Source organism: Setaria viridis, chromosome 6 (genome assembly GCF_005286985.2).
Source record: "Setaria viridis chromosome 6, Setaria_viridis_v4.0, whole genome shotgun sequence".
In the NCBI taxonomy this organism is placed as follows: Eukaryota; Viridiplantae; Streptophyta; class Magnoliopsida; order Poales; family Poaceae; genus Setaria; species Setaria viridis.
In genome coordinates this window covers 4,083,606-4,101,795 of record NC_048268.2, presented here as the reverse complement: position 1 = coordinate 4,101,795, position 18,190 = coordinate 4,083,606, and the positions used below count along the sequence as shown (strand labels likewise).

At 42.4% G+C, this 18,190-nt stretch overlaps 4 protein-coding genes across 4 annotated transcripts; all 4 read left to right on the top strand.

The window, feature by feature from the left end:
• The first annotated feature begins 616 nt into the window (after positions 1 to 616).
• On the top strand, positions 617 to 4,161 carry LOC117859848 (uncharacterized). The gene is made up of 8 exons (XM_034743027.2): positions 617 to 787; positions 937 to 1,005; positions 1,182 to 1,211; positions 1,965 to 1,997; positions 2,834 to 2,904; positions 3,134 to 3,215; positions 3,732 to 3,821; positions 3,920 to 4,161. The coding sequence occupies exons 1-8, from the start codon at positions 698 to 700 to the stop codon at positions 3,956 to 3,958; spliced, it is 504 nt and encodes a 167-aa protein (XP_034598918.1). The 5' UTR covers positions 617 to 697; the 3' UTR covers positions 3,959 to 4,161.
• Positions 4,162 to 6,189: 2,028 nt separating this feature from the next.
• Positions 6,190 to 6,736, top strand: LOC140223080 (uncharacterized). Its single transcript, XM_072294512.1, has one exon. The coding sequence runs from the start codon at positions 6,200 to 6,202 to the stop codon at positions 6,704 to 6,706; it is 507 nt and encodes a 168-aa protein (XP_072150613.1). The 5' UTR covers positions 6,190 to 6,199; the 3' UTR covers positions 6,707 to 6,736.
• Positions 6,737 to 6,876: 140 nt separating this feature from the next.
• Positions 6,877 to 8,614, top strand: LOC117862055 (uncharacterized). The gene is made up of 2 exons (XM_034745569.2): positions 6,877 to 7,929; positions 8,393 to 8,614. The coding sequence occupies exons 1-2, from the start codon at positions 6,877 to 6,879 to the stop codon at positions 8,612 to 8,614; spliced, it is 1,275 nt and encodes a 424-aa protein (XP_034601460.2).
• Positions 8,615 to 10,211: 1,597 nt separating this feature from the next.
• Positions 10,212 to 17,125, top strand: LOC117861433 (uncharacterized). The gene is made up of 3 exons (XM_072294481.1): positions 10,212 to 10,485; positions 10,569 to 12,461; positions 16,301 to 17,125. The coding sequence occupies exons 1-3, from the start codon at positions 10,336 to 10,338 to the stop codon at positions 16,556 to 16,558; spliced, it is 2,301 nt and encodes a 766-aa protein (XP_072150582.1). The 5' UTR covers positions 10,212 to 10,335; the 3' UTR covers positions 16,559 to 17,125.
• The last annotated feature ends 1,065 nt before the right edge of the window (positions 17,126 to 18,190 follow it).

The window sequence follows — 18,190 nt, the reverse complement described above, 5'->3', positions numbered from 1 at the left end:
CCAATGTGGCTTGTAGAAGGACGACTTGTAACATTGTGACTGTATTTGTTGTGTTTGGGTCCTGAACCTGAAGCGAGCCTGCGAGAGCTTGAACTGACTGATAGGCTATAAGTGATCGCCTGATGTTCGCTGAATCGTGCAGACAGATATGAATATGTCCAATTCCAGCTTTATTCCTACTGTCTACCTTGTGGCCTTATGAAATGCATGTCTTCTTAACATCCTTTCTTATGAGTTATGATGACGTGTATCTCTATTATGACATATGCATACCTCTACCCTGGCCTGGCAGAGTGACAGGTGTGTTTCTGAGTGGATTTTCTTTTTTTAGGGCAGTCTCTGAGTGTGACTGCGTGAGTGGATTTTAAAGCAACAGTGTCCGTCCAAAGGGATGCAGAGGGCCCGAATGTGTTCATTTGAGCCCAATACTAGATGCAGGCGGGCGCGGATTCTTAAACGAGCCCGCTTAGCCACCACCCCGCATAAATCAGCTTTTGTGGCCGATGCGGCCCAGCTGCAAGTTTTTTGCGGACCTGGGCTCAAGCAATAGCAGAGTAGTACTCGGGTCCATCTCAATACAGCCCAACTAGCCCATTAACCCTTCCACCCCCCGCCTCTGATTCCGAAGGCAAGCAACCATTTCGCCGCTCTTCGAATTCGAAAGCCGGCGTCTCCACCTCGCCGGAGTCCGCCACCGATGGATCCCGCGGCGCCGGGGAGGTACGACATCCTCCAAACGTCGTTCAAGGCCGCTTCCAAGTGTCTCCTCACAGCATGCTCCCGCGAGGTTAGCTGCTGGTTCCGTTCGCGCGCTCTCGCCCCGTCCCCTCTCCCCTTCCTCGGCTCCGACAGCTCGGATCCTGGATGGGGATTCGATTTTTTTTCAGTTTCCCATGGTGCATTAATCAATTGATTCGTGCTCTTGCGGCGTTTCAGGCCGTCAAGAGGGCTTTCCCGTCGTTCACGGATGCCGAGAGGGAGCGTCTGTACCATATGCTCACCCGCGTGAGTCTCCCTGATCTACTCCAGTACTCCCTATCCACTAGTTAGGGTTTACAAATAGCTTGCAAATCAGTTAATCCTTGCAATATCCACTAATTTGAATCGCGTGCAAAGTTCAGTTTCCGTATCCGGCTAGTGTGTTATCTGTGGATTTATTCATTTTTTTTGTGTTTTTTCAGGTGATGAAGGCTATGCATGCCACCATAGAGGTACAGCTTTTGTTCCAGGCTGATTTCTGGTCCCCTATTATAAAGGATGAAAGATTGGATACTCGTTTTAAACATAGGATTAAATAATGAAGATAGAATTGCACGCTTAACTTTTTTAGGAAATTTTTGGGTATCTGCAATTTCGTACTGTGGTAATTGGGGTTGGGTCTAGCTTTACCTTGATTCCTTGAGAATAGACGTTTCTTTCAACTTTTATCAGCCCCTTTTGCATCAGGGACTCAATTCACGAAGGGCCCCATTCCTGAATGTCAAATTAACATTCAAATTTTGTTTCAAATACATGTCATTCTATGATTTCGATTTTTTACACAACGTTGCTGTCTTTGCACCATCAGTTTTCTTATATACACCACTACACCTCCCTTTCATACTCCATAATGCTACTAGCATTGAATTCGTCACTTACTACTAACAAAGATATTCCAGAGATTAAAAACATAATTTGGGCTAAGGTTTATGTTATGTTAACTGTTTATTATACAATGCCTGTATATTTTGAGCTGATTTGCTAATGTCTGCCTTCCTCTATAACCTTTCTATCTGTCTGTCACAATGTTTTCTGCTGCCTGACTTGCACAGTTAACAACTTGTATCTTGTAAGCATGCATTGTTGAATTGCAGTACTGATATCGGTTCTGTTATGTTTGCCAAGCCTGATGCTATTAGTATATATTTATCTTCCTTTCTTTGCATGTATGAGCACTGTATTAATTTTTTTTCTTCATACTGCAGGAGGAGTTTGACGAAGTCTGCCAAGAAAGACAGGTAATTTTGAAATCAATGTGTTCTCAACCATGTTGCCAGTTTTTCAGCACAGCATGTGGGTTTTCAAAGGAATAATTTTCCTAGTTTATTAAGAGATTAACTCCTGTCAGACATTCATTTCCATATGTGCGTTTATACTTATAGCAGCACTATAAATGTAAAAGGAGCTCTTACCTATCAATTACTGTGGGAGTTCTTTAAATTCTACTGGTTGGACTGGTTAGGATTTGATTATACTTCACCATGAAGTATATGGGTGTATCAATGACAAAGGGGTAAAACTGTACTATCTGTTGTTAAATCCATATCTTATCCTCTGCCTTTAGTGTTAGAATGACAAAGCTTACCATTCAGATGCTCAGCTTCAGCGACTGGTTGTGTCAATCCAGCAATCAGAAACTAATGGTCCCACATCATGTATTAGGTTTAGCCTGTGCCCCTGCATTCTTGTGTATTTTTTTTTCTTGCTGTCACTTAAACCTTTTTGAGATATTCATGCTCCTTTTTTTTTTCTTTTGATGTCACTCTTTTTTCTCTTAATGGCCTAGTTGGCTACTGAAAATAGAAAATGAGGCAAACAATTTTAAGGTGACTATGACCATGAGCTGGTAGTTAATAGCCATTGATTCACAAGGATATGCTTTCAGGAAAGCTAGGTCGTTAGGGATACCTGGGATTAGAATGAAACCCATGCATTATACTCTTAAAATAAGTATCTAAGTTTTAACAGTCTAACCTATAAATAGGTCAGTTTTGTTATACTCCTTGGCACCTTGGAGTTCATGGTTTAGAGTACTGTCTTCTCATGTGTAACATCATCACTTTTGTTCTGTTAGGTTGCTGCTGCCCTTGACAAGATAGATGATTTCGATGAAGAGCAAAATCTGGATGTATTACCTTCAGAGAAGTAAGCGACGTATCCGTTACCTTGGAGTTCCCTTTTGAAATTTTAGGGTTTCAAATACTAGGCTGATATGGTTATGGTACATCCAGTGACCTCGCTTTTATGTTTGCATACTAGTTGATAAGTAGATGGAGATATTCCTTTGGCAAATTTAACATATCATTTCTTTATTTGCTCTCTGTCCAAAGTTTCCCAATCTAGTTTATTCTGATGGTAGTTCTATTCAATGCAGGACTAGCATTGAAGAAATCGAAGAAAAGATATCAAGGGCAAAGAAAGATGAAATTGAACATTTGGCTGCTTTACTGAAAAAGGTATCGTGTTGGTTTTAATGTTTTACAAACTACAGGTGTGGCACCAAAGCTGGGCCTTTATGTCCTACCATTGATAAGAAAGATGACTCTTATTCAGTAGGACAAGGTAGTCATTGTTCTCACGAAAATACAGGATGAATGTGAGCGCATAGTACTCTTGAGTGTGGTTGCAAGTAAATTAATTGGTTGATTTGATTACTGGATTGAGGATTTGAAGCCTTTGTAGCTATATGTGGAAGCTATGAAATATCTTGTGCACATATGTATATCAACAAGATTCCAGCATTGTTTTCTTGGAAAAGAAATTAAGAGCATTTTTTATTCATTTCACTACAACTCAAATGGCAAGATGACTACTGTCAACTATATTATTGCATAGGGAAGTTACCCATCGGATGCTAATTTTTGTTGCTAAAAAATATGACAAGATGCTGTCAAATTTATTATCCTTGTGCTAACATTTCCATTTGGGTAAAAATGATGAATAGTTTAAGTTGTTTCCTGTTAACAACATAGGTTGAAGAAAGTAACAATGCAATGAAAGCTCGACTTGAACTTCTGAAGAAAGGAGAGGATTCAACCGCATCAAGGGATGTTCTCAATAAGGTCAGTTATCCTTTTTTTATTTCACAATTGTATGACCCGTTTCATTCTACTATGGTTCTCAGTTTGGTTTGATTTCTTGAACCCTTTTTGTTTTACAGCTGACACAATTGAATTCTACATACGCGTGTGAACAATGATGGCCGGGCCGTTCTGATGATTACTCACTGTTGTCGATGGACATCTTTTGTACATTGATTTGGTAGATATGTTAGATGGGATGATGCATGATTCAGGAATGAGCCAGGATGCTATCTGATGATTCAAGAACCCCTTATGGATTCGCTGTACCGTGTAACAAACACAGTTGTGTTTTGGATATGAACCTTAGATCTTTCTCTTACATGATGCATCACTTCAGTTCCTGATATCATATCAGCAGCAGCAACAACAACATAGTCTTTCAGTCCCAAGCAAGTTGTGTAAGCAAGTTGGGGTAGGCTAGAGTTGAAACCTAACAAGAGCCACTCAGGATTCTAGCATATGAATAGTTGTTTTCCAAGCACTCCTATTGAGGGTTAAATCTTTGGGTATATTCCATCCCTTCAAATATTTTTTATTGCCTCTTCTCATGTCAATTTTGATCTTTCTCTGCCTCTCTTCACATTACTGTCACGCCTTAGAGTTCCACTACGCACCGGTGCCTCCAAAGACCTTCGTTAGACATGTCCAAACCATCTTAGCCAGTGTTGAATAAGCTTTTCTTTAATTGATGCTACTCTTAACCTATCACGTATATCCTCATTCCGAACTCGATCCCTTCTTCTTGTATGACTACAGATCCAACGCAACATACGCATTTTCGCAATATACGTGGAGGCTCTTTGCACACCAGTTGTTTTTCCCAATCAGTTTAGTTGTTACCTTTACACCTGAATTATGATTATTGTGACAGAAATATAAATTGTAATGGAAGATTGGTCCTTTGCCGGCGTCTTCAGAACGCGCTATTCAAGGACCTAACAAACACCCCAAACGCAAGTAATGTTGATCAACTTTGAAAAAGTCGAGTCTCATGCTCCATAACTACATGCTATGCCTTTTCAGATGGGATCAATGATATCAATGTTAATGGATCTACGACATCCAATACAGAGTCACCGCTCGCAGATGCAAGAGAACTCAAGAGGCAAAGAGATCGAGACTGAGACACGCAGAGAAGATGAAGTACTAAAGAAGCAGCATGAAGCATATCAATGAAAGAAAACTGAAGCTGCCATGGTGATGCCAATAAGCATAAACCGGTTACTTTTCGGAACAATCAAATGGGATCAAGACCGACAAATGATAAGTTAATGCTTCCATGCAACCAGGAAACTGTGCGTCTTGGTGAGAGTACGGATTGGCTGCAGAGAAATGATATACATCAGGAAACAAATTAGCCTCTTCAATTGCCAGGTACAATGAATTCTTCTCTATATCAATATTTCCATTGAAAAGGTCATTAGAAATGTAAGAAGAGTTGTATTTGGAAGTTGGGTTCTAGTGTAAACCTTCATGTGGCCAGCTGGCCTTTTGGCTGTGTCCACGTCCCTAGCTAACAAGAGATTAAGATCCTAAGATGGTCAAACATGGAGCTCAGAGTCCTTCGTGCATATAACACACTTGTTGGTGCCATCAGTGTTTGTCTCTACTAATGGACCTGGTTAGAGAATCCTAGCCATAGTATAAATTGAAAGGGGAAGACTAAAGCCGATCTTTTGTTTATTTCTGTTTATATATGCAGCCCGGAGTGTAATACTAAAATTGACCGGAGTAAATTAAAGATCAATGCGGAGACTAGATGGGGTCTTTTGTTCGTCTTTTATTTTTATTAACCCAGCTACTAGCTATTTAAAAGGCGTGCATTTTTTAAGCTCAAAGGCCAAGAAAACGAGAGTAATATATGTGTAGACCGATTGGACCATACCCATCTAGTCTCCCTTTGCACTGGTCTTCAATTTCGGTCCTTTTTAGCAATGGAGCATCGCGTTCCATTGCTAGCAATCGTTCTAGCCAATCGCCGGGGAGAGCAAGGATAAGTCTGTTCCTCTCAGCTGCTATCGGTGATTTCCCTCCGATCTGATTCTGATCCATTTGTAGTAAGGTAATCTGTTCCACTAAATTGCATCGGTCTGACATAAGCTTTTGCTTTTACTCATTTTCCTTTGTACTAGTAATGAATTTCAGACTTCAGAAGTACATAGTCTTTTTTTTTGTTTATTTATTGTTGATGAGGCAAAATAAGCAAGCATAGGCTTGTGTCTGTGAGCCATCCGAGCTATTTGGACATGATTTTTATACATTACGGTCCTGTGTATTTCAATCGCTACAGTTGCATCTGGTAATCCTAGCTTCTGAGCTGCTGATTTGAATTTTAAGTGTAGGCCGCGATATCCCGGATGGCTCAAGGTTTAGCGCGTTTCTGGAACGAATGGGGGATCCAAGTGCTGGTCCTCTTCAGCTTCACGTTGCAAGTCATGCTGCTTGCGTTCGCGGAGACTCGCCGGCGCAAATCCTCAGCTCCGCTGAGGCTTCTCCTGTGGCTCATGTACCAGCTGGCTGACTCCACGGCGATATACACCCTTGGCCACCTGTCTGTGGCCAGCAGCAAGGCACAGGACCAGCACTTGGTCGCCTTTTGGGCGCCATTCCTGCTGGTACACCTTGGGGGCCCGGGTACCATCACCGCCTATGCCTTGGAGGACAATCGGCTGTGGCTCCGGCACCTGCTCACTCTCTCCGTGCAGATCCTGGGAGCCGCCTTCGTCATCTACAAGTACATTGTCCGTCGCCGGACCTTGCTCCTACTGGCAGCTATCCTGGTGTTCGTCGTCGGTGTCCTCAGGTACGGAGAGAGGACATGGGCGCTCTGGTGTGGCAACACGAGCAGCATCCGAGCACTCTGAAACATCCCAAGGGGGAGACTGCATACAATCGTAGTCATTGGAAGAAGCTGAGGTGGCCAAATCCAAGACAAGACGACCAAGACAAAAGTTTTGGTGATGAGGAACTTCTCCTGGGAGCTCACTCCCTGTTCCACGTCTGCAAGATTCGGTTTGTCGACGCAACAGAGCGCATGTCCGAGTTTGATCAGACTTGCACAAGGTGGTACGGTGGCAAGGACTTGTCCGGGTTACTCGAGATGGAGCTATCCCTCATGTACGACATCCTCTACACCAAGGCTGCCGTGGTCCACACATGGTATGGCTACACTATACTTGTTGTCTCGCCGCTTGCAACATCTGCCGCCCTCTTGCTCTTCCACTACTCGAGCGACAAGCATGGTAAAAGCAAGGTTAATGTCGGAATCACCTATACATTGCTGTCAGGGACCTTGGCCCTAGAGACCATATCAGTGGCTAGGGCCATCGGGTCGACCTGGGCGTGCGCCTTGATGTACTGCTGTGGGTGGGAGCGACTTCTAGGTGCCGTCACTTACCTCCGCCGGCGCATCGGGGCGGCAAGCAAGAGAAGGTGGTCAGGCTCCATGGGTCAGTACAACTTGCTCCACCTGTGCACCCGTGACAGGACCGAGCTTGGCGGCAGGCTGGCTGCGAAGCTGGGGCTTCGGAGCTGGTGGAACAAAGTCCACTACTCTGGCACCATAGCAATCTCAACAACATATCTCAAGGACCGGATGCTGCCCGTGTTTTCCTACGTCCATCCCAAAGCACGAGGCATCCATGCTCTAAATGGCATGGGGATATTCAAAAACTCTGCTCAATATATTCACTCGACTCTTAGCGATTTTGCCTTTGACGACAGCATTCTGTTTTGGCACATTGCTACTGATGTCTACCTTTCTGAGTCAAAGGTTGAACATGAAGAGAAACTTGTCGCGGCAGTCCAAGTTCTCTCCAATTACATGATGTTCCTGATGATAGCGCAACCTGAGATGCTGACCGCCCCAATCCAGCAAGGCCAGTATGTTGATACCTTTAATGACTTGGACAGAATGTGGGATCGCCACTGCTCAGCTAATCAGAATCAGGGACCTCTCGTCGAAAAGTGGTGGAGTATGCTGAAGAAACTGTTCCAGAGTGACAAACCCAATGCTTCCAGGATGCGGCAGAGAAAGGAGCTTGCCACGAAATTCCTCACCGTCGATGCTGACACAATTCATGAAGAGGTTCGAGCCCAATCTGAATCCCGACTACCTCAAATCCAAGTATTTCATACATTTCAAATCTGAACCCCAACCACCTCAAATACAATCCTCCATTTCAAAACATAGGGCACGGTTTTACATGGTCCAAAATCCAAGTATGTTGACAGAATATCATCATCATCTTAACTTTGAATATATTATATTCTATAAGCATAACACATTTTTAAACCAAATATCTTACTATTAATAATTACAGGCTTCTTTTGGAGCCTCCACATTAATCCTCAAAATGCTTAAAAAATAAAAAGAAATCCTAATTCGCAAAAATAAAAAAAAACATCTGGCCGAAATAGTTCCCGTTCTCTAGGTAAAATACTTTGGGGGTGTTTACATATATGTTCATAAAAATCAGTTAAAATTATCTTCCCTTTATGATAATTTATGGGCGCTAACTTATCTATTACGCCTTTTGCTTCACTCGAAGGGTTATAACGGGCCTGCTTTCTTCCATGGACGTGGAATTGCTTCCTGGCTTCTCGCAACGGACTCGGACTCCACGTTGGAAGTGATCTTTAGGGTGTGGTTGGAGATGCTGTGCTATGCTGCCCACCACTGCAGTAGGGATTCCCATGCTAGGCAGCTCAACAATGGCGGCGAGTTCCTCACTGTTGTGTGGCTCTTGTCACATTGGCAAAATCGTGCATAGACGGATTGTCCCCGTTAGCTAATGCTTGGGGGACTGCTTCGATCTTCTTTTGCAGTGTGCCTGCAGAGTTGTATTTGGGAGTTGGGTTCCAGTGTAAGGCCCTCATGTTACCAGCTGGCCTTTTGGCTGTGTCCACGCTGCTAAGAGCATAGGATGGTCAAACGCGGAGCTGAGATTCAATTCCTTCGTGTACTTACGCAACTTGTTGGTTGCATTAGTGTTTGTCCTAAGAGCAATGCTCTACTAAAATGGACCTGGCTAGTGGCTAGAGAATACTAGTCACATAAGTTAAAAGGGAAGACTAAAGCTGATCTTTTGTTTGTTTATATTTGTAATGCAGTCCAGAGTGTAATGCTAAAATTGACTGGGGTAAATTGAAGAACAATGCAAAGGGAGACTAGATGGGGTCTTCTCTTCGTCTTTTATTTTCGATAACCCGGCTACTTGCTATTTAAAAGGCGTGCATTGTTTAAGCTCAAAGGCCAAGAAAACAGAGAGTATATATACGTAGAACGATTGGACCATTAAAAAAATGCCCCATCTACTCTCCCTTATTGCACAGGCCTTCAGTTTACTCAGGTACACTTTAGAGTAGGTGGTGACACACAAGCATATTAGATTTAGTCTCAAAGTCAACTTCATCTATATATGAGTTGTTAAATTAACGAATCATGGGGAAAAATACCTAGTACATGGAGTTGAATTTAGTCTTGAATTTTATATGCATGTATATATGTGACTAGATATCTCATCTCCATTTATGAACCTTTTACGAATTTTCCAAAACCTGTAAGTATGTCTTGCAAGCTGAAATTTCGGGTTGCTTCTATGTGCAATGCAAATGACCTCATCTATTGTCATGTGACTGTATTATGAATTCTTGGTTAAGTTGAGCATGACGCATTATTTTTTTATTAGTGAACCTTGTGTGTTTGCTATTTAGCATGCAAGTCTTTGAAGATGTAGATGTAGGTTTTCTATTAATGTTGTCAAACACCCGGTAAAATTCTTGCAAATTCTTGCCTTGCAAAAAAGGCCTGACTTGCCATACTGCCTTGTGACAGCAGCACCACTCCTAGCAACAACAATCAGAAGGTTTAAAAACTTAACGTGGTCAGGTATCTTTTTGGAGCGTGCCTTCATATAGCTGCATTCTATACCTGGAATGGGTGGAAGCACACTCACTGGACACAATGATCTAAAAAAAAGAGTGTCCGGTTGGCTATTTGGACTTTTTCCTAGATAAAATGATCATACGAAGGTGTTTAATTGACTGTTTGGATCACTGAGCCTACATGAGTGGGGAAGCTCGATCGGGCATATCCACACGGCCAGGATAGGAGAGTATTTTTACATTAGCTCATGCAAAGCTAAAATTGTCCATATGGTTAACTAGATGCTCTTCTCTGTGGGACTATACTCATCTATTGGTCAGGTCAAACAAGATGCTAAGATGGTCAGGTCAAACAAGATGCTAAGATTCATTGGTGTATGTAGTTGTCAGAGGTTGGTTAGTCTCATTAGTGCATACCAAAGCAATACTAAAATGGACCTGATATTCATACAAGGGAAGACCAGATGGGGTCTTTTTTTTTATTTCTGTCTAGGTCGTTGGCAGGAGCAAATACCACTAATGAAAGGGAAGACTAGATCAGGTCTTCATTCTTTTGTTTGTAAAAATTAATCCTTATCATGTGCCTGCTTAGTAGGAGTACTGGTATATGTACACACTGGACAGGCGATTAGCGCATTGCATTCCATTTCCATTTTCAGGCCAGCAGGCCTTATGGTCTGATCGTTGTAATCGCCTGAATCCCTTGCTGTTAGTTGGTATCATCGGCGACTTCCCTCCCTTATTTGTACAAGTAAACGTTAGTAAGTTGTTCCATTTATTTCAATCGCTAATGTTGCATTTGGTAATCTTGAGAGTCGTTGATTTGACTTGTAACTGCAGGCTGGGACGATGGCTCAAGGGTTAGCACGTCAGTGGAACGATTGGGGGATCCAAATCCTGGTACTCATGAGCTTCACATTGCAAGTCTTGCTGCTTGTGTTCGCGGAGACTCGCCGGCGCAAGTCCCCGGCTCCGGTGAGGCTCCTCCTGTGGCTCATGTACCAGCTGGCCGACTCCACGGCGATATACACCCTCGGACACCTGTCCGTGGCCAGCAGCAAGGCACGTGATCCGCACCTGCTGGCCTTCTGGGCACCCTTCCTCCTTGTGCACCTAGGGGGGCCAGGCACCATCACCGCCTACGCCCTGGAAGACAACCGGCTCTGGCTCCGGCACCTGCTCACACTCTTGGTGCAGGTCCTGGCAGCCGCCTTTGTCATCTACAAGTACATCAAAGACGGCAGCACCTTGCTCCTACTCGCCGCTATGCTGGTGTTCGTTGTCGGTATCCTCAAGTATGGAGAGAGGACATTGGCGCTTTGGCGTGCTAACAGCAGCAGCATCCGGAGCACCCTGAAGTATCCCGATGGGGAGAAAGAATTCAACCTTAGTCACTGGAGGAAGCTGCGGTGGCCATATCCAAGAAAAGATCAAGATAATGGTGATGAGGAGCCTCCAAGAAAAGATCAAGATGACAGTAGTACTATTGGTGATGAGGAGCTTCCTAGAAAAGATCAAGATAACAGTACAATTGGTGACGAGGAGCCTCCAAGAAAAGATCAAGATAATAAGAGTATTGGTGACGAGGAGCTTCTCCTGGGAGCTCACTCCCTGTTCCACATCTGCAAGAGTATGTTTGCCGATGCAACATTATACTTGTCCAAGTTTAATGGGGATTGCAGTACTCGCTACGCCAGCAAGGATTTGTTTGGGTTGGTCGAGATGGATATGTCCCTCATGTATGACATCCTCTACACCAAGGCTGCCGTGGACCACACATGGTATGGCTACACTATACTCGTCTTCTCCCCGCTCGCGACAGCCGCCGCACTCATGCTGTTCCACTACTCGAGCGACAAGCGTGGTGGCGGCAAGGCCAATGTCGGCATCACCTATGCCTTGCTGTCAGGGACCTTGGCCTTGGAAACCATATCATTAGCCAGGGCCATTGGGTCGACCTGGGCATGCGCCTTGATGTACTGCTGCGGCTGGGAGCGGCTTCTGGGTGCCGTCACCTTCCTCCGCCGGCGCACCAAGGCGGCGAGCAAGAGAAGGTGGTCAGGCTCCATGGGGCAGTACAACTTGCTCCACGTGTGCACCCGCGACAAGACCGAGCTGGGCAACAGATTGGCGGCCATGCTGGGCCTTCAGAACTTGTGGAACAAAGTCCACTACTCCGGCACCATACCAGCCTCAGCAGCAACGGATATCAAGGACCGGCTGCTAAAGGCTACTGGGCTCAATGCAGGGCACACACGAGGCGTCGGTACTCTGGAAACCATGAAGATAGACAGGAACTCTGCTTATCTTACTTACTCGAGTGTTACCAATGATTCGTTTGACGATAGCATTCTTTCTTGGCACATCGCTACTGATGTTTACCTTTCTCAGTCAAAGATGATTGGACACCAAGAGAAACTTGTTGCTGCAGTCCGGGTGCTCTCCAACTACATGATGTTTCTTCTGATGGCACAACCTGAGATGTTGCCCGGCCCAATCCGCCAAGGCCAGTATGCCGACACCTGCAATGAGCTGGACAAAGTGTGGGATAAGTGCTTAGCTGATCGGAAACAGGGCGCGGTTCCAGACAGGGGATCTCCCCAAAAATGGTGGAGTATGCTCAAGAAATTGTTCCAGCGTGACAAACCCAATGCCTCTAGGATGCCGCAGATAAAGGAGCTTGCCACTAAACTCCTCAGCACTATCCACAACGATGCTGACAATGATGAAGAGGTACGGGCCCAAACTGAACCCTTTCCCCCTCAAATCCAACTACTTCATACATTTCAAAACATAAGATGTGATTTGACCTGATCCTGTCTCTTACTTTGAACTTTAAAAACTTTTATTTTATTTATGTTATATTGCTCATTACCATACAATTGACACCATATGAAAGTACTCAAATATGAATCCAGAGAAACTACAACGATTGATAACTTTAAATCTTGGAGCATGGGCATCTAAAAAATTAATGGAGTGATTACTTTGTTTAGTTTTCCCTGGATAAGTCTTATGGGTTACATTTATATCCCACCAACATGGCACATTGTTAAACTAAATATCTTACTATTACTAATTAAAAAAATTCATAACCTCCATGTTAATCCTTAAGACGTCAGGAGCTTCTAAACTTCAATAGTTCCTTGCTTGGTCGCTTTCCAGAGCTGTTTAGGCTGTGGTGTCTAGCCAGGTCGTTTTGGTGATAAGCTCCCTGTGGCAAGCCTGTGAGCTTTTGTTGTGTGTTTGTGTGGTGTGAATCCTGTCCTTGGATTTGGCTCTTATGCTTTTTCTTCTTAATGAAATGACATGCAGCTCTTCTTCGTAGTTCGAGGAAAAAAATCCTTAAGACGTCTAGGAAATTCTCACATGTGCTTGTAAAGGAAGCTTTTCAATTGTGACACGTGACAAAGCAGGCAGCTAAGCTAGTTTAATAGATATATCCATATCATTACCAATTTTCAATTGGTTATTATACACAAGCTCTAGTTTAAGTTAGGCATAGTTTCTATATAAATTGTGCAAAATAGTCATTAAAATAGTACTTCATCTAAATTCCAATTAAAGTTGGCACGCAACTCGTACATAAGTGGCTAGTACTAGATATTTCGTAAAGTTGCCACCTCTTACAAAATTCAATGGAAGTTGCTATGTAGTGTCGACATAAGTTGCTTCCTCGTCTAAATTTAATGAAGTGATATTAACACATCATTTAGAGTGGATATGCATTCTATATTAAAACTTTCCATATCTAAATTCTATTATTGAAGTTGTTATAGTGCCACAAATAATTTGCAATGTAATAATCACCGAAGTAGTTACGGTGCCGCATGTAAGTCGTAATGTAATATTCACTAAAGTTTTACCACATTGGTTTCCTTTATTTAAAAAATAAAATTTTAAATGTGAAAGGACCGAGATGTCGCCTAGAGGGGGTGAATAGGCAAATTGACCAATTAACAAAATTCAATCCACCCACCAGCACTGCTAGAGTCAAACTGGCCAGACCAGTTTCTCAGACCGGTCAGATCGGTCTACGGCAAAGTGACACACCAAGTGTTGCTTGTGTCCCTCTTCGACTTCTAGCACCAACCAAACTTGGAGAATGACTTTGTAGATGATTTCTAGCAGGTTTAAGTAATTCCTGCACACAAGACAAAAGATAAGCACACCCAAATAGATCGAAGCGGAAACACAAGTAATTGCTAGAAATCAACAAGTGAGACAAACCAAATGAAGACACGAGGATTATTTTTTCCGAAGTTCAGATTCACCGCAATGAATCCTACGTTTCATTTGAGAAGCCCATTGGAATACGAGTCTACTTCCAATAAGTCGGGTCTCTTTCAACCGCTTTTCTCATCTCCACTAGATGATCTTTTCCATTGCGGAGGCAAGATCGCAGCCCTCACAAACTTGTTGCTGCTCACCACATCTTAGGAGCTAGCCGGAGACACCTAGCCGTCTAGGAGGCAAACCTTCAAGAATAACAAATGCTTCAACAGATTTCTCAACACGAACCACAAGTGCTCAAGCTATGGATTGCTCTTCTCAACTCACATAAGATCACTCTCTCAACCCAACTCAAAGATTTCTCAAGAATCACTCAAGTCTCAAAAAGAGAGGTTGGGGAGAGCTTTTCTAGTCACAAAATGGTCACAAATGCATGTAGAACCAGCAGCCCACACCAAGGAGGGGGCCAAGGGGTATAAATACCTCCACACACTAGAAACTAGCCGTTACGCTTGCTCAACCACGTCAGACCGGTTGCCAGACCGATCTAGTTTGAAAATCTATCCGTTAGCACTCAGAACCCCAGACCAGTCTGTCAAACCAGTTAGTCTCGTTTGGCTAAGTTAGCCCCAAAACTTTCAAAGATACTTTCTCAATCCACTTACTGGCTGAACTAACTTTAGTCAGCTGACCCGGGACAGTTAACATACTCGAGGGTTTTCTCAAGACCAGTCTCACATAAGTCAACTAAAAGTATTTTTGGTGTTGTCAATTAGCCAATGTTGCATCCCCTTTGATCGTACGGCATGCCTATACTGAAGAATAAGCATAAAATATAATATCATCTATTTGAGCTTGTAAGTCTTCATCCATGCCATACTTTGATCAATATTCACTTGAGGGCTCACAACATTGCTATCATCTTGAGCACATCCAACTTGAGCTAGTGACTTATTAGGATTTTCCATCATACATGATAAGGTATACTTGAATCCTTAAGTCAATCCAATTTATCAACCATAATAGATTAAATGCATTGCATTGCTTCCCTCGGTAAGGCTTAGATATGATACTTCGAAACCCCACGATACTAGTCACTTCACCTTAGCAAAATGCACATGGTCCAAGCCGTCGCTTAACCAAAGCTTGCTTAGTCTCTTACTCTATCATCTCACTTGATTTCTTCATCTATTCTTGCCACTTTGAGTTTAGCTTTGCTTTTGACATCAACAATGAATTCCCTTTTGAAATCCTCTTCAAGTGATTATTCTTGATTGATAATAGAATATCCCATGAATTGCAAGCTTCCAATAATGAGACCAATATGTAACCCATGAGCCCATGTCTCTTTATCATATACACACAAAGTCTTGTAATATCCATTTGTGAATATCACTTTTCTTTAATGATCCCTTCACTTGTCAATCAAGCTATCACATGGTTTGGAGATTTATAGATCAACCATGATAACATATCCCCAATTGTACTTCACCCTTGCTTTTCATTGATCATAAATTTGCATCACGGGATCACATACTTGCTTGCTAACTTCATTGTGAGCCATATACTAGACATTCGAATTATGAGACAATATCTTCATAAAAAATACAGAAATAAATTCCTGCTCACAATCTTAAACAAACAAGTTAGTCCTTTAATCATTTTATCATTCAATACGTCAAAACCCACTTATGGACCTAGATGCACTTTCAAAATGTACATTTTAACATTTTGGACATAATTATTGCAACATTTTGGGTATATATATTGTTTCACAATCTCCTTATATAATATCGAACTAGTTTATCCTAATGTTGAATTCAATTTCAGAGACATCGAGTCGTTTTTAAAAAAGTTCAAATATGCATAAGGCAATGTACAAAATTAATACACATTATTTGTAAGGTACATGGTTGGTGGGCTGCAATAACTATACCAGATTGAGCCATTAAGCTATGTGTTGTGTAAGCAACCACCTTTCCTATATGTCATTCATCATCGTACCCAAACACTGAAATTGACTACTTTTAAGATTCGTACGTGCCCACTCATTTGTTTGTTCTCATCATGGCTTTCTCATCATGGCTTTGTCCTCCCTTGCCAAACCCTAGCATGATGCCACCTTGCATTGGTCATCTCCAATGGCTTTATGTGCTTAAAGCGCTACCACCAAGGCCACCACAACCATTAGGTTTGGAATTTTAGGGGTTATATTTTTTAAGGGGGAGGGTTAAAGTACTTTCAAGGTGTATGTTCATAAAATTAGTTTAAGATATTTTATTTTGCTTTTACGATAGTTTTTGTTTGCTAATTTATTTATTACACCTTTTTTGCTTCAGGATCCTGGCTTTGCACCCGTGTTTTTTCTAATAGCTCGCCCTGCCGTCGAAGGACCTCGACTAGCTGAAGAGTTTCTCGCGATGGACTCGGACTCCTTTTTGGAAGGAATCTTTTATGTGTGGTTGGAGATGTTGTGCTATGCTTCCCACCACTGCGATAGGGATTCCCATGCTAGGCGGCTCAACAACGGGGGCGAGTTCATCACCGTGGTGTGGCTTGCGATACATCAGCAGCAACACATTGGAACTGTTGGCTGAGAATTTTACCGATCCGACGTTTAGGGAGATTTAATCTTTTTTCATTATTGTTTCTAAATTATTTGCTTCCACTATATATTATTTTTTCATATAGACAGTGTAAATTTTGTTTACATAAGGATTGTGTGAGAAATTAAAAGTTGTTATATTTTACCATTTTTATTCCATGCAATTGCAAAATGATAATAAATATGTTATGATTAGTTATAACAATGTTCATGAGATCTAAACCAACAATTGTAAATTTCTTCTATTATTTTGGATAATCTTTTATTCTAAGCATTTTGTAAATTTTATGTGGATAGTTTGGGCTAACTATGGCAAGAGGAAGTTCTTTTCCCCGTGGTGAGTGGTGGCCGTGGAGGTGGCCGTCGTGGTGGTGGTGGTCGTGGAGGTGGCAGGGGACATTTCGAGCACGATGACACTCCCGCTAGTCTTCCATGACTTCAATTCCATGGGGCCCATTGACTTGCCATTCGGCGATCGAAGCAGAGGAACAATTCCCAACATAGTAACATTTTTTCTTTCTTTTAATTGATTTTGTTACTACACATGAATAAATTCTAAATTTACGTCAATGCAGCTTATCAATAATATTAGATGGCTCAGAAATATTATCGAAGCTTTAGGTGGTACTTCTCTTGTGGTGCAAACAGAGGACGTAGGACCAAATATGGAAAGAAAACATCATGAGGAAACCAGTATTCGTAATGTGTATAAAATGTGTATCCTTTGTGGTGCAAACTGAGGATCTCATGGTGCAAACAAAGGATGAAGGACATAATCGCAATAGCCGGCAAGCGTCATGTCCTTCAATGAGACCAGTGACTGATGTTTGATGAGAATCCGATCGGCACTTTCAACCCACGTAAGCACTTGCACATAGCCAATCTCTCATCTGGTGTTAAGTTGTAGCTAGCTAGGGGAAGGTAATGATTACCATTAGGTACTTGCGGGTGGGGCTCTGGCCTGATTTGAAGGTCAACCAGACCTTTCATGATTTTAGTCCGTCATTTGCCTTGCCTGATAAGTCCAAGAATCTGATGATGCTATCGAACACATTCTTCTGATGATGCATCCCATCAATGACATGGTGCACCGCCAGCTCTTACCAGTATGGCAAATACTTAAAGAAGATAGACATCTTCTTAAATGGCACGTCTGCGACGTTTGTAGTTTCAGCCTGCTTCCTTCCCCTTTTTGAATTATTAGCACCACCTAATGACTTCTTTCTGAGTTTGAACTTGACCTTCTCGCACAATTCAAATACTATTTTACCAGTAGCTGGTTTTGGAGAAAATTCATTGTCATTAGTGCCATCAAAAAAGTCTTTCATCCTATGGTATTTGTGTGTCTTCAATAAGAAGCGCCTATGCCGCATGAACACTGTCTTCATAGATCCCTTAAGGTACATATATGATGTTCTATCCGAGCAAACTATGCAAGTTGTCTTACCTTTTACCTGACCTGTCAGGATAAATAGGGCGGGATAATCATTGATGATAACAAAGATAATGGCCCTTAGTGTGAAGTGCTCATGTCTATACTCATCCTACATTTGAACCCCATCTTCCCAAAGCTTGTACATATCTTCCATCAATGGCTCAAGGAAAACATCTATATCGATGTCAG

What these genes read in the sequence shown, in the direction of transcription:
- LOC117859848 (XM_034743027.2), top strand. Translation starts at nt 698, where the DNA reads ATGGATCCCGCGGCGCCGGGGAGGTACGACATCCTCCAAACGTCGTTC. An exon ending in AAGTCTGCCAAGAAAGACAG is followed by an intron (nt 1,998 to 2,833) that starts GTAATTTTGAAA and finishes TTGTTCTGTTAG; the next exon opens with GTTGCTGCTGCCCTTGACAA. An exon ending in TGGCTGCTTTACTGAAAAAG is followed by an intron (nt 3,216 to 3,731) that starts GTATCGTGTTGG and finishes TTAACAACATAG; the next exon opens with GTTGAAGAAAGTAACAATGC.
- LOC117862055 (XM_034745569.2), top strand. Translation starts at nt 6,877, where the DNA reads ATGTCCGAGTTTGATCAGACTTGCACAAGGTGGTACGGTGGCAAGGAC. An exon ending in CTGACACAATTCATGAAGAG is followed by an intron (nt 7,930 to 8,392) that starts GTTCGAGCCCAA and finishes CTTCACTCGAAG; the next exon opens with GGTTATAACGGGCCTGCTTT.
- LOC117861433 (XM_072294481.1), top strand. Translation starts at nt 10,336, where the DNA reads ATGTACACACTGGACAGGCGATTAGCGCATTGCATTCCATTTCCATTT. An exon ending in CCTTATTTGTACAAGTAAAC is followed by an intron (nt 10,486 to 10,568) that starts GTTAGTAAGTTG and finishes TTGTAACTGCAG; the next exon opens with GCTGGGACGATGGCTCAAGG. An exon ending in ATGCTGACAATGATGAAGAG is followed by an intron (nt 12,462 to 16,300) that starts GTACGGGCCCAA and finishes TTTTTGCTTCAG; the next exon opens with GATCCTGGCTTTGCACCCGT.
- LOC140223080 (XM_072294512.1), top strand. Translation starts at nt 6,200, where the DNA reads ATGGCTCAAGGTTTAGCGCGTTTCTGGAACGAATGGGGGATCCAAGTG.